This window comes from Petaurus breviceps, unplaced genomic scaffold, assembly GCF_028583685.1.
Source record: "Petaurus breviceps papuanus isolate PSGF00001 unplaced genomic scaffold, PetGlider_PUasm1.0 98, whole genome shotgun sequence".
Taxonomy (NCBI): domain Eukaryota; kingdom Metazoa; phylum Chordata; class Mammalia; order Diprotodontia; family Petauridae; genus Petaurus; species Petaurus breviceps.
The window spans coordinates 39,432,672-39,447,971 of NW_027187460.1; the positions used below are offsets into that span (position 1 = coordinate 39,432,672).

Sequence of the window (15,300 nt, forward strand, 5' to 3'; positions counted from 1 at the left end):
CTGTATGTTTAGCCATTCCCCAATCAATGCGCATCTACTTTGTTTCTAATTCTTTCACAAAAAATGCTGATATAAACATTTTGGAATATATGGAGACTATTCTTTTGATAGCTTCCATAGGATATAAGACCAGTTAATGGAGTCTTTTGTTCAAAGGGCATAGTTATATGTTAATCCTTAAGAAAAAATATCCATATTCAGAGGTAGGAATATTTGAACTTGGGTTAGGCAAATCTCTATCTCTTTGCTAAACACTGTAGTAGATAATTTCTTCATGTGAAGTGAACCTAGAAATGAGAAATCTGATATCTTTGTCATAACCTACTGGGTCAGAAAGCCTCTAAAATCTCTGATAGAATTTTTTTTTTAAATTTATACTCAAGTAGTTCAGTGAATTGACTGGGAAATATCAACAAGCAGATGTTTAACCTAATTGTCTAATGGGGAAGTGTTTAAAAAAAATAAGAACTGTCCACTCCAGAGAGAGGTTTTTCATGTCATTTAGGGCATTCTTCGACTTCTTTTTATCCTCTCCAGAACCAGAGTCTCCAGTCCAAAGGTAAAACTTCCTAAGTAAATCCTTGGGTCTCAGTTGAAGAAGTAAACATTGTCAAAATTTAGGCTTGGTACATTCATAACTTAATAAAAATAATTATTTTACAACCTTAAGATTCTTTTTCTTAGTGAATTTAAAGAATATAGATAGCTGTTTTGAACTAATCAGTTTTCCAGTTCTTGAAACTATTGATTCTTGGTTAAGTAGACAATGATTATATAATGTGTTCAACCCTTTAAAGACTTAAAATTATCTGTATAAAATTTTCTTAGTTAATGTATTCAGATCAGTTCGTATTTTTGTTTTATTCTTTATAACTTGCTACACTGAGGAGCACACAATAAAGAGTATGAAGGATTTTTAAAAATCAGTATATACAGTAGGGGGCACCAGATGAAGACAAAAAGGAATTCTGTTATTTTTTAATCTGCTTCAATCAGCATAGTATACATTGCTGCCTCTTATGGTTTCAACTTTTCTGTTCTACAGTAGATAGTGGGTGAAAAAGCAGGTAGAACTCATTTATAGCCTTAAATGAAACTTAGCCCCTTTGAAGAGAAGTTACTTGTATACATAAATAATTGAAGTATTTGCATCAAATTATTGAGAATCAAGTTAACTGATCTAATAATCATGTAACTATTAGTATTATACATAGTATTTTAAAACTGTTTCCTAATCATGATCTGACATTACATTTTTTTTAAAGAAAATAGATTCTCAATTGAGTAATAAGAAATTCAAAGGTATTCAGTTATATTTTTTTTGTCAAAAGAGTTGATTTTAAAAAAAGATTTGAAAATGGACAGTGCTGTTTTGAATATTTTAAATTTCTTCCAGATGTTTTGTGTAATGTGGTTGCTTTTCTAGATGTTTTAAAATTTAACAATGTGTCTTTTTTACTTAGTCCAATATCAGATGGAAATGATGCGCAGTCTTCGTCATGTAAATATTGATCATCTTCATGTTGGTTGGTACCAGTCTACATACTATGGCTCTTTTGTCACCCGTGCTCTCCTGGATTCTCAATTCAGTTACCAACATGCAATTGAAGAGTCTGTAGTTCTCATTTATGGTTCGTAGCAGTTTTTCTTTATTATTCTTTTCTCCATTAATATTATTACTACTATTTTTGCATTCTGTCTTTTTTGTCTATAAGAGTAGCCTGGCAGGCCCTCTCAAGTAAATACCAACCCTGTGTCTGCAGCAGCCTCAGCAGCAGCTAAGTCTAGACAGGGTTTCCTTCTTTCTGTTTATTTTTCTTGCTATCAGAGCCCTGATGTGTATGTTTTGGAATGCTGGAGTAGCTGCTTCATTTTTATTCCTCCATCTCCCCTCCCTTGTTGAAGGGGCTAGTGGAACTAGACCAGATGTCTAACAAACCCCGATTGCTAGAGTGTCTGGCTCTGTACGTGACTGACCAATCATAACACAGCTTGCCAAGATTTTTTTTTTTAATACCTCTGACAGGAGTGTACAAAACCTGGACTGTTTCTTAGCACAAAGATTTTTTTCTTTTCTGCCTATTTAATGGTGTTTCCTCAAGCTCTCCAGACCAGATGTTCTGTGCTGTATCAGAACCGTAGGCAATTTAACAGCTTTATAGCCTCCCCCTCCCCAAACACTCACAGTTTGCCATATCTGGCAGACTTGCATATAGTTTCCAGCTGAGAAGTAAATGTAACGTCCTGAGTATCTGTCAGAAAAAATACTAATGAATACGATCAATCTTATGAGCTGCCTCAAAATTGTTTCAGTATGTTAACAATTGGATTACAGTAAAGAACAAGTTGTTAAAGTGTACTTATATTGGCTGGAAACATTGCATCATCAGACCTTGATGAATTTTCCACTTGTTTCAGTCTATTTTGGTTTTCATTTTATCACCTATTGCTAAAAGTTTCACTGTGTTAAGTTTCAGACAACATGAATGTTAACACAGGTTTTAGTCTAATATTGGCTTGCCCGAGCCGTTATCATGCTCCAAGTGTTAAGCTTCCTTATTGTAGGAGTTTTTAAACAGTTACTTTTAACAAAATTACTTTCCCCCAATGTAAAGAGACAGTGTCAAGACAACACTCTTAATCTCTGTGATCTGTGTTCTGAAATCACCTTCATCTAAGCAGTGTAGAGACTTTACCGAGTTGAAAAATGTACAAAAGCTACCTAGTAGCACATGTAAATTTAGATTCAAATTATTTTTTAAAGGACTGTTCACCATAATTTTCATATATAAGTTGATTTCCTTCTAACTTTTTCTTTATAATGAAAATAAATCTTGAAAAGATGACATTTCAGAAAGCTGTAAATTCAAAGGATATTAGGTTTTTAGTTTTTCTACAAGAAAGATATTTTGTTCCATTTTATGCGTTGTAATTTTTAGTTATCCCATATTTGGCTTACTGATACTTGTTATATTGACATGTGTGTATTCTAAATCATGATTAGATTAATTTCTCATTTTTGCATATCTACTTTGCAAAAAAAGTTATGTAGAAATTAGTAAAATTTATTTAGAGTGAATCAAAGAGTGATGACAGATTTTTAAATAATTATTCTTTTTCTTATTTGAGATCCCATAAAAACTGCTCAAGGGTCTCTATCATTGAAGGCATATAGGCTGACTCCTAAGCTGATGGAAGTTTGTAAAGAGAAAGATTTTTCTCCTGAAGCGTAAGTATTTTTGCTGTTTTGAAAGAGGATTAAAAAAAAAGTGGTTTCTGGAATATTTTGATGAAATTCATCCCACACCCCTTAGTACCCTCCAGGTGTTAATTTGATGTACTGTGATTGCCTTACTTATAGTGTAGAGGCTGTCAAAATTGCTTAGTACAAACCTCTTTCTTCCTTTCCAGATTTAACATCTCCTTCACAGAATGTCTCTCCTAGTAAGGATTTCGATTAGTTAAAATTAGGCTATATATTTAGAGAAACAAATCATTCAATAAATGAAGATGTAAACAAGGGACCATACTTTATCAACAATTTATATGTCTTTTCTGGTATGCTGAACTCCTAGATGGGGTAAGGTCGTGGAAGAAAGCACAAATGACCTTTTTAAATGCTTGAATTAAGAATGTTGCATATTGGAAGCTTTATAGAGAATTTGGTTGGAGTAGGAATTAGCACTTCGATGTTGGTATTTTGTCATTCCACTTAATTAGTCATAATATTCTTTTCTATTGTCCATTAGAACCTTTTATCTATTTATCAGATTTATTAATTTTCACATTTTTGTCTTAGTGCTCAGAATGTATATTCTGTACTCCCCTTCCCCTTCCAGAGTAGTGAAGTTTTTGCAAGTTATATAATTTATTTCTTGACTAAGCTCTATTAATAGTTTAATCTTAATATTGGGGAAATTATGCAACCTCCACGATAGTGTTGAGATAACAGTAGATTTTATATCAGCTAGCTGTTAAGGAAATTAATATTAAAAGAATTCGAGAAGAAAAGCATGCTTAAGAAATTCAATTACAAATTTTCCTTAATTCTGCATTGGTGGTATTCTTAGCCATTTTATGTCTAATTTCTAAGTAGTTAGTCTTTCTATTAGTTGTTAATCTCTTTTCCTTTCATAGGCTTTTAAGATTAAATTACTGAGTACTGGACTATTTCTCTTTTTATAAAAATAATTTAGTTTTTTTTTTTTTCATGTTGTAAATATAGACTGCTAAGCATGACTATGAAATTAAGATTTTATTATGGCCGGCGCTATTTTAAGGATATCTATTAGTTGGGAAGAGAAGTATTAAATAAATGAAATTGCTTAGAGTGTTATTTGCTAGGTTTATAACTGAATACTCTAATAGCCTGATATTTAATTATCCTAATAATTTGCCTTTTGTTTGGCCTTCAGAATAATCCCTACCCATTTTGGGAGGTGGTAATGTAACCAGCTTATTAACCCCAAGGGAAACCAACCCAAATGGAATAAAGATATATAAAACATAAGCAATTTTAACATTTATTTATGACCGTAAAACTGAAATATTTTTAACTTGTTTCACAGATTGAAAAAGGCAAATATCACCTTTGAGCACATGTTTGAAGAAGTGCCGATTATAATTAAAAATTCACATCTGATCAACGTACTAATGTGGGAACTAGAAAAGAAATCAGCTGTGGCAGATAAACATGAATTGCTCAGTCTAGCCAGCAGGTAAGTGGGCCTGTCTAATCTAATGGAAATTTTATATGTTCTTTGCCACTTTTCTGGAAAGGATACTTTTACTCAGTCTTCACCTCCTCTAAAGGAAATGATTTTCCCATAACACTAGGCAGTTACTGAAATACATAAAAACTTATTATTAGCAAGAGCCTGCATATGCTAGAAATCCTTACTAGACTTTGCTAAGAAGTAGGAATAGAAAAGCATTCAACTGATAAGTGTTGGGACTTCAGTCATCACTATCCAAATGATCCTCTTGTAATTTGCTTTCTTGTTTGATTTGTGCTTTGATAACACGAATGCCTAAGGAGGGGTAGGGATTTTATAATTTGAAAAAGCTTTGTTGTACAATGGCCTCATATTTAAGGAGTCATCTAGATAGCAAATAATGCTCTGGAGAAATATATTTTTATCAAAGCAACATTTTCACTTTGTTTTTTTCCATTCACCTGAGCTATGTAGAAGCTTGGGACAAAAGATTCTGTTGCTGCAGTGAGATACTAGTTTGTCTACTTGGTTTTCATCTAAAATCAGATTTTCTAAAAAAGTTCAGTAGAGACATAATTTCCCCAGATGTGACTATTCAATGCTGATGATTTTTTAAAAATTATTCTTAATTTACAAAGAAATATTTTTTTAGAGGAAACTAATTTTAAGATTAAAAAACATTCTAGAAAATAAAACTAAGTGAGAACAATGAATGACTCCTATTTGTGTTCATTTATGATCAGTTTTTTGGTTTATTTTATAAGGAAGAAGCAGGTTGGATAGCTATGGAGTGAAATAGGGTGCTACTTTCACAAGCACACAGCTTGGTTTTCAATGTCATGGTTTCAGTGATTTCAGAAATATCAGAATAGGCACAAAAGAACACTTTGGTATGGGAGGGTTACAATGGCAAGAGTAATAGAGGGTGTGTGGCTCTCCCTCTCCCCATCCCCCCTGGCCATTCTTTCTGCTGTGACTTTTTGGGGCTGATATTGGTGTATTTATGAAGTTCCTTGTTCCATTCCCTCTTAGTCCCTCAGTAGGTGTAATGACCAACTGTAAGAGACTGGGAATTAAAAAGCAAACAGTTTAAAATAAAAAAGACTTTAAGAAGAATAGAGTTTATCACCAGTGACTCAGTTTCCTAGGAAAATTCTGAGCACTGGAGTATTTATGACTGGATGCTAAAATACTCATACACAGATATCCATTCTCCAACTCAGTTTTTAAACATTAAATATAAATTCTTTTGGTTACATTTTAAGTTTCAGAATGTTTCCCTTTTTTCTCTACCCTGAACTAGAGAAGGCCACCGTTTGACACAGATTGTGTACTTCTCTTTATCAGTTCTTTCTCTGGAGGTGGATAGCATCTTCCTTCCCAGACCCTTCATAAATTTGAGTATTTATAGTAGACACAATAATGTGTACAATTATTCTTCAAACAGTACTGTTATTGCTGTATACAATGTTCTCTTGGTTCTGCTCACTTTACTTTTCATTATTTCATGCAAGTCTTTATATGTTTTTCTAAAATCAACCAGCTCATCATTTTTTGTAGCATGGTAATATTGTGTCACAGCCATATGCCACAGCTTGTTTTTACCATTCCTCAATTGATGGGCATCCCTTCAATTTCCAGTTCTTTGCCACCACAAAAAAGAACTGCTGTAAATATTTTAAAAAACATAGCTTCTTTTTCTTTTTTCCTGATCACCTGGGAAACAGACCTAATAATTGTCTTGCTGGGCCAAAGGGTATACAGTTTTTTTTTTAACTCTTTGGATATAATTCTCGATTGCTCTCCAAAATGATTGGATCAGTTCACAGTTCTACCAAGAGTATATTAATGTTCATTTTTCTACGTCCCCTCCAACATTTGTCATTTTCCCCTTCCATCATTTTAGCCAGTCTGGTAGGTATGAGATGATATCTCAGAGTTGTTTTAATTTGCATTTTTCTGATCAGTAATGACATAGAACATTTTTTCATGTGACTATATATAGTTTTGATTTCTTCATCGAAAAACTGCCTGTTCACATCCTTTAACCATTTATCATTAGAGGAATGATTCATAGTATTATAAATTTGACAAAATTCTCTAGATTGGAGATACAAGACCTTTATTTAAGAAACTATATAAAATCTCTCCGCTCTCCTCCTCCATCTCCCCCTACCCCCCCCCCCCCCAATTTTCTGCTTTCCTTCTGATTTTGGCTGCATTGGTTTTTATTTATATAAAACTCTTTTAGTTTAATGTAGTCAAAATTATCTATTTTACAACTTTTTATTCACAAATTCTTCTCTTTGTAAGTGAGAATGTGTTCCATGCTCTGGTTTTCTTGTAATATATTCCTTCATATCTAGGTTATGTATCCATTTGACCATATCTTGTTACATGGTGTAAGATAACTGATCTATCATAATTTCTGCCAGACTACTTTTCAGTTTTCTCAACAATTTTTACCAAATAGTGTATTCTTACCTCCAAAGCTTAAATGTTTACATTTGTCAAACAAAAGGTTACTATAACTTACTACTGTGTATGTTATATCTCCTCTGTTTCACTGAACCGCCTTTCTATTTCAAGGCCAGTACCAGAAAGTTATGGTCATATAGTTCCTGGGTTTGTCTTGGAAGGTACATTCCCAGAAATCTTATATAGTCTACAGTTACTTTAAATGGGGTCTCTCTTTTTGCAGGATATTATGTGTGACACATAGAAATGCTGATGATCTATGTGGGTTTATTTTATGTCCTGCTAATTTGCTAAAATATTGTATCATCATGTTGTTTGTGGAGAGAGACAGTGTTACTTCATTTCCTGTTCTGATTCTTTTAATTTCTTTTTCTTATCTTATTGCTATTGCTAGCATTTCTGATACAATATTGAATAATATTGGTGATATTGGGCATCCTTGTTTTCACTCCTCATGTTGTTGGGAAGACTTCTAGCTTGTCCCCACTACAAATAATGGTGGCTTTAGGTAGGTTCTTTTCATTTTAAGGAAAAATTAATTTATACCTGTGCTTTTGACTTTTTTTTCTTTTAATTGGAATGAGTGTTGTATTTTGTCAGAAGCCCTTTCTGTTTCTAGTGATATTATTTTTGTTAACTGATTATGTTAATGGTTGTCCTTATGTTTTTTCCTTAAGTTTAGACTTACCTGTATATAGAACAAGTTAAATTTGATGTGTTATCTAGTAGAATACGTAATTAATTTTTTCGTTTATGCCATTTTACTTACCTGACAGAATTTGCTTGTAAATTTCATGTTCTCACTGATTTTCAGTTCCCTTCATAAAGTATGTACAATAAATATAACCTTTTTCTCTCTCAAATAACCAGTGAGCTAGTACATAAAATTTCTGTTCAAAGTGGCACTTCATAATGGCTAACAACGATCTAGGCAGAAATCCTTATTTCAGTTTTCATCTTCTGCATTTAATTCTATGTGAAATAAGGAGCGGGCCTCTTGCTTTCCATATGAAGCTGTTCAAAAACTCAGTCTTTTTGTTGCAAGAACAAATGCAACAACATTGAAGCTGGAAATATAATGGACCATTGAATTTAACAGAGTTGCAAATATATTTTTTTAATTGCAGCATTATTGCTATATATTTTACTTTCCTTATTAGTAACTTCATTTAGTATGCTGATTCATTGTGCCAATTGCCATAATATTTTCATCAATTCATCTCAAGAGTCATAGTTAAGCAATTCCTTAAGCATTTTGCTTGGGCCCTGCCTTTCATCACCCACAAGTGGATAGGGTACCTAGTGATTTGATTTACATGACAATTTGTTCTTTGAATAAAGCATAGTAACAGACTTCATTCCTTTAAAAAATAATGCTATTTTATTAGGTAAAATTTTCAGTTACGGTTACTTCATAAAAACTTTTATTATTGAGTAAAGGGGAATGACAGAAGTCTGAAATTTTACATACACGAAAGATAATTGTGATTTTTTTTCACTCCATTTTAAAATTAAAGTGAGACCAAGTGGGGGGCATCAGGCACCAAAGATGATAAGAAAGAACTAGACTAGATCATACTTATTACGTTGTTTCTCTGTTCACATCTGTTTAAGTTATCTGTTTTCAGTTCTTTGTTTCCTTGGCAATGAAAGCAAACATTATATTACTGAAACTTCTAACAATAACTCTTTGTTTCATTATTCTGGTGAACTAGTTCTGAAAAGATTCACATAAAATCAATCTTTATGCCTGATCTGATTTCCTGTGAATGTTATCTGTAATAGGATTGTGAATTTGTTAGATATAATGTCCTTTGAGGTCAGTACTGTTAACATTTTTCAGTATTTCTGATACTGTTAAATTCTAATGAACTTCGTTGTGCTACAAACTTTATAAAAAGCTCATTGTAACATTATATAATAGATTTAGGTTTGTTGTAATATTTAGCCATAGCACATATCACATAGCTATCCCATGTAAACTCTCTATATTAGGATAGTTTTCAAAGGCTTCTTTTAGTGGTGCCTTGCTATATTGGAATCAATTATAATGTGCCTATATCTCAAATGAGTTGACATATCATAAATGCAACTTGATATATATGGTGTCTCCAAAGTCTTGGTGCATTTTTAAGCTTGTTAAAAGCTTATGTGCATTTAAAACTTTGGGGATGCTTTGTGTGTGTGTGTGTGTGTGTGTGTGTGTGTGCATATATAGCCGGTTATCAGACTAGGGTTTTTTGTTTATTTGTTTTGCTTTATTTGGTGAGGCAGTTGGAGTTAAGTGACTTGTCCATGGTCACACAGCTAGTACATGTCAAATGTCTGAGGCTGAATTTGAACTCATGTCATCCTGACCCCATGACCAGCACTCTATCCACTGTGCCACTTAGCTGCCTATCAGACTAGTTTTTGAAGAAGCAAAAATAATTTTAATTAAAATGATGTCAAGTTGTGAATAGTTAATTAGAGAAAGTAAAACAATATGAAATACTTCAGGTGTCATTTTCCTTGATTTTTTTCACCTCCTATTCTCTTATGCTCTTCTGGTTTCTGCAGCATCCCTGTAGCAACAAGCACCCCAGCATACCCAGGATGGCTACTATCACCGGTTCTTTGATCTGCTTTTCTAAAGGAAAGCAACTCAAAAAGGGTTAACAGTCTTACTTTAATCAAACATATCATTTTCCTAGTTCAGGGGGAAAAGTCAACACCCTGAACTTCAGAAAATGACAAACAGAAGTTACAAACAGGCAAAAAATATAGAAAAAATAACAATTCAGCTGACCAACAGATAATATGGTTTCTAGCTGTCTGACCATCACATACCTACAGAGCTAGTTACCAGAGAGAAGCACTAATATATGGGTTTTCAAAGCTGGGGGTGAGGGGTGAAAGGAGGGGTGTGTCAATGGCTACCTAGAGTGTCATCTGGCCAAATCACACAACTTTAACCATAAGTGATACCACCCCCACACCCCCCTACCCCCACGCAAGCAAAACCTCACCTCAGAGGTATATATAGCTTTCTCCAGAGTTAGAGAACATCACAACCTTCATGACCTACTGCCTGATTACATAGTAACAATAGTTGTACCTTCCTGAAAAACAAGCCTCCCCTAAGCAAGCTTTTCCTGTTGGACCCTGCTCTACCCTTCAGCAAACTCCTCCCACCACAGGCTCCATGTGACCACATTCAGTTTATTGGGGACAGAGTATATTTTCAAAATCAAGGAAGGTCCTCAAATTCCCTTAGGCTTATTAAGGGACAGGGAAGATCTTCAGATTCCTATTATCATTACAGTCCCCAGTGCACATTTCTGTCACTTCATTGTACTAAAACTTTACACTGAAAGGTTACTGATGATTTCCTCATTGGCAAAGACATCATTTTCAGCCCTTATTTTCTTTATAAATATATAAATACTGCTGGACTTTTTGAAATTGTTTTTTGCTTTTTCTTCCTGGACACTTACTATACTGGTTCTCTTTCTACTTTTCTGTTTTCTTTGGTAATTCTTCCTTATATTCCTTGAACTCTTGCCATTTTGGGGATGCTGGAACAATTGGAGTGGAAGGGTGTGCCTTGGTTGCAGTTGAGGGACATTGTATAAAAATAAGGGGCAGTGGAAGCATAGAGAAGAAAATTTTGAAAAACCATTCATACATGTTTCATTCATTGTGTTGAATCATGATTACATTATTTTCCAAATAAACACAAAAAATGCAAGTTATAACTGATGAGCAGTCAAGTCTGCCAACAGGTCTTAATAAGCAAGTGTTGGCAGGAGAGCCTGTTGAGCATTGTTGGAAAGTCCTGCAGGAATACGTGCATGTAATAACTTGTTTATAATACAATATTACATGATTACATGATGCAGTATTGCATCAAAATTTCAAAGCAAGAAAAAACCCACAAATTTACAATAAATTATTAAATTTAAGAAGCACCATTGTTTTTTAAAAAATATTTTACATTTCAAAAAAGCCATTAAAGGTTTAAAGAAAGTAGATTTCCAGGGGACCACTGAGTAATTAGTAATACGTTTGGGAACCTCTGAGCTACTGTCTTACCAGTTTGTGTACTCACTTCAGCAATACCAATCTGAGTCTATCCACATCCTCTCAGAAATGCCCCCCCCCCCCCCTACTTTGGAACCCAGCACTCATTTGCCTGTCAAACATCAGATGTGGATCACTTCTACCTTTTACCTCTAGACATGTTATTGAACAGTTACACAATCTGTGCCAGCTGTGTGTGTTATACATTCAGATTATCCAGCTTCGGGTAGGGAGGGCTTCACCACAGCATGTCAATAATTTTATTTCCTCCCTAATTGGTTCCCTAACTCACTCCCCTTAGAAGCTATTCCAGACAGACTGTTTTGTTCTCAAGCCTCCACACCTTAACTGAGGTCTCTTTTCTGGGGGGAAAAAAAAAGAAACCACTGAGGGCAATCACTGTGTTTCCTTTTTGCCTCTTCTGATTTGAAATGGATTTCATATTCCCTTCACATCATCCCCTTTCCTCCTTTTCCCCTTGTCTCTGACAATAAAGTGGTCCTTCAAGGAGTACCTCAGTCACCCTTAGTTCTCTAGGTGTACCTGTCCCCCAGTCATCCACATCACACCCTGTAACTGTAGGTGTTCTCTGAGGTTGACCTGTTCTCTTTTTGCTTCTCCTTCTATATAAGCAGCTCTCAAACTCTCTGGTCTCAGGAACCCTTTACACTCTTGAAAATTGAGGACTCCACTTCAAAAATTTTGTATTTGTGATTTATATCTAAGTATAGATGTATTTACTGTATTTAAAATTAAAATGTCTTAGTATTATTATAAAAAAGTTATGACCTCAAAGACCTTCTGAGAGATTCTCAGGAATCACCTGTAGTCCCTGAGCTACACTCTGAGATCTGCTATACTATGTTATCTTGTTTAGTGATCTCATTGAATTTATCATCTATATGCAGATGACTCACAGATCTCTATATCCAGTCCCAGTTTTACCTCTGAGCTTCATTCCCACATTCTTAACTGCCTGTTGAACATTTCAAACTGGTGTCCGTAATAAAACTCTTTATCTTTCTTCTCCAAGCTCACCCTGCTTTCAAAGTAATGTGTTTCTGTTGAAGACACCAGAATTCTTTTATAATAATTTATAATAATTCTTTTATATAAACACCAGTTTATAACCTTGGTGTTATCTGTGGCTTCTTACTGTCCATTAATATTGCATTTTTATTCCCTCAATATTTCTCACATCTGACCTCTCTGTTTAAAGAGCTGTTACCTTAGTTCAGGCTCTCTTCACCTCTTTACTAGACTCTTATAATGACCTCCTAATTGATCTTCCTGTCTCATGTCCCTGCCTTTCCAGTTCGTCATCCACAAAGTTGTCAAAGTGCTTTTCCTTAAGTGTATATTTCTTTATGCCACTTCCCTAACTATTAAATTCCAGTGGCTCCTTATTGCCTCTAGGATAAAATATAAAATGGTTTGCTCAGCTTTTAAGGCCATTTACTTCCTGCCCCCAAACTATCTTTTCCAGCATCATTATGCATTATTCCCCAGTCCCTACACTCTGAGATTCATCCATACTGACCTTTTCTCTGTTCCTCACACATGGCACTTCCATCTTTCTTCTCATTGCCTCTGTACCAGCCCTGCCCTATCCCTAGGATGCACCACCTTTGACTTATGCCTCACAGAATTTCCCACCCCCATCTTCTCACCAAAAACAAACAAAAAAACCTGAAAATGTTTTTTGTCCCTAACTACCTTGTATTCGTTTGCATTTCTTTTCTTTATATTTTCTTTATATTTATTCTATATACACTTATATGTGTACATGTTATCCCCCCCATTTACAATGTAAACTTCTTGATTGTTGGGATCGTTTCATTCTTGGTATTTTTGATTCATTTGAGCAGTCATTGGGGTGTGTGTGTAAATGTGAGTGCTTGCGCACACAACAGGCAAAGAGAACGAACATATTTTGGATCATAAGATTTTCATAACATAGCAATTCTTTCTGTGTAAAGCCTTTCATAATTATGAAGTTTATTCTCAACATCCAGAGAATTGGTTGATTTTGAGCCAAAGTAGAGGGTTAGCATCACCAGTAGAATTTCCCCAATTCCTTCTCTCTTGTCCTTTACCCTTTGCAAAATTGTAATGATGCCATAAGTAAATTTGTTTTTCTTTGAATTCCAGTAATCATCTGGGGAAGAGCCTGCAGTTGTTGATGGACAGAGTGGATGAAATGAGCCAGGATATCGTTAAATATAACACCTATATGAGAAACACCAGTAAGCAGCAGCAACAGAAACATCAGGTAGATATTATGGAGAGATTTAACAAAGACTAACAAGTATTTTTGGAATATTCTGTTTCATGAAGTTGCATTCATTAAAATCTATATTATCATTGGGGAAGCATTGAATGTGAAGTGATAGCTACTAAAAGTTTATAAGGCTTGCTTGTGTATGGGCATTTCCTTCGATGTTATATTTTCAAGCAGTTGTTAATAGTGATTGTCCCCTTTAAGAGATGGTAACATCAGCTGGCATACTTGGCTGAGGTTTCAGTGCCAAAGTTATGCAAATAACAGGGATACATTTACTTGGAAAAGAGTTTCCAGAGTTTCACACCTCATTTCATTACTAGCTATAATTGTTTTAGTAGTGGCTCATAGCAACATAGTTAGCAAGTCTTTACTTCATTTAAAAAAACTGAGCAATTGTGATTAAGAACAAGCAATATTGTTAGAAAATAAGCCAATCTCTGTGAAACAGAAGATGTAGTTCAGAGAGGGAAGGGAAAAATTACCTGAATATTTTCTTACACACATACACATAGAAAGGATTTTAAACCTTTGTATTAGGAGTATCACCTGAAGGCCACACATACTTTTTACATTTACTGGGAAATTGTTTTGTATTGCATTGCTATAAAATATTCTAAGCATTTGATTCCTACATAAGATGATTTCAAATCAGAATATGTTTGAAAATAGCATCTCTTTTGACTACCAGACCTTCATAAAGTATTTTAAACTGAGTTGTATTTGGGTTTTTAAACAATTCTGCACATTCACCCCTCTACCCCAATAAAGTAGTTTTTTCTGTAGTTATTTTTTGATAAATCAGTTTTTAGTAATTCATGATGTATTTCCCCCATTCATACATCATTAGAAATTATGATTACATTCTCAGGCCAGAAATGTCGATAATATGCCTCAAATACAGGGCTTCTCTAACTTAGGACAAGGCTTCTTATATTAAGGCAAGCAATAGGGATTATAACAGAGGGGGTACTGGTCACACCAAGGTGCCTGGACATAAGTGTTCATACACCTCAGAAGGGATCCATTTCTCTTGCTACCTCTAGTTCTCTTGTTTCTTCTGACCATTGTAATATCTCACTTCTTGGTTTATGCAGAGTAAGTCTTGTACACAGTGTTTTTGAGGTCTTCTACAGGTATCCTATCCTGTATCTGTATTTCAGAGAACATTCTCAGGCTTCCCTAGACTTCATAGTCACTGAGGTTAGATTCAGACGTTTTAGGATGAAGACTAGGACTAGACTTGTAGAGGTTGTAGGATTGGCATTATGGAGAATGGGACTATACCTCTTGATAAAAGAGTCTACTTCTAGGCCTATAAACTGAGAAGGTAGTTGGCCCAAAAAAGGCCCCACCTATACCAAAATACATATAATGGTACTTTTGGTTGTCACAAATAATCAGAAACAAAGTAGATGTCCACTGAATGGTCACTGACTAAACAAATTGTGGTAAATATATAAAGAATATTGAAATATAAGTAAAACAGAATATTAATGTACCTTAGGAAGCAGTGAACATAATAAATACATAGAATGTAGAATCCGTAGATTTATGTGAACTGATGCAAAGTAAAGTAAGCAGACCCAGGAAAAGAGTATACTCAATGACTTGAACCACCACAATCAATTGAAATTGAATAGTACAAAATTATAAAGAACAAACTTGGTCCTAAAGAAGAGATATAAAATTGCTTTACTGTTAGAGACACACTTCCACCCCCAAAACACACTCTTTTATAGGAATGGGAGTTCCTCATATGTG

General features: G+C 34.4%; 1 protein-coding gene across 1 annotated transcript in view; it reads left to right on the forward strand.

Annotated features, from left to right (window-relative positions):
- Nucleotides 1-15,300, forward strand: part of EIF3H (eukaryotic translation initiation factor 3 subunit H) — a 115,228-nt gene that overhangs the window by 92,590 nt on the left and 7,338 nt on the right. Inside the window, exons 3-6 of the mRNA XM_069081187.1 lie at nucleotides 1,464-1,631; nucleotides 3,130-3,229; nucleotides 4,569-4,718; nucleotides 13,407-13,527. Of these exons, the coding sequence (XP_068937288.1) occupies nucleotides 1,464-1,631; nucleotides 3,130-3,229; nucleotides 4,569-4,718; nucleotides 13,407-13,527 (539 nt within the window). The remainder of the gene's footprint in view (nucleotides 1-1,463; nucleotides 1,632-3,129; nucleotides 3,230-4,568; nucleotides 4,719-13,406; nucleotides 13,528-15,300) is intronic.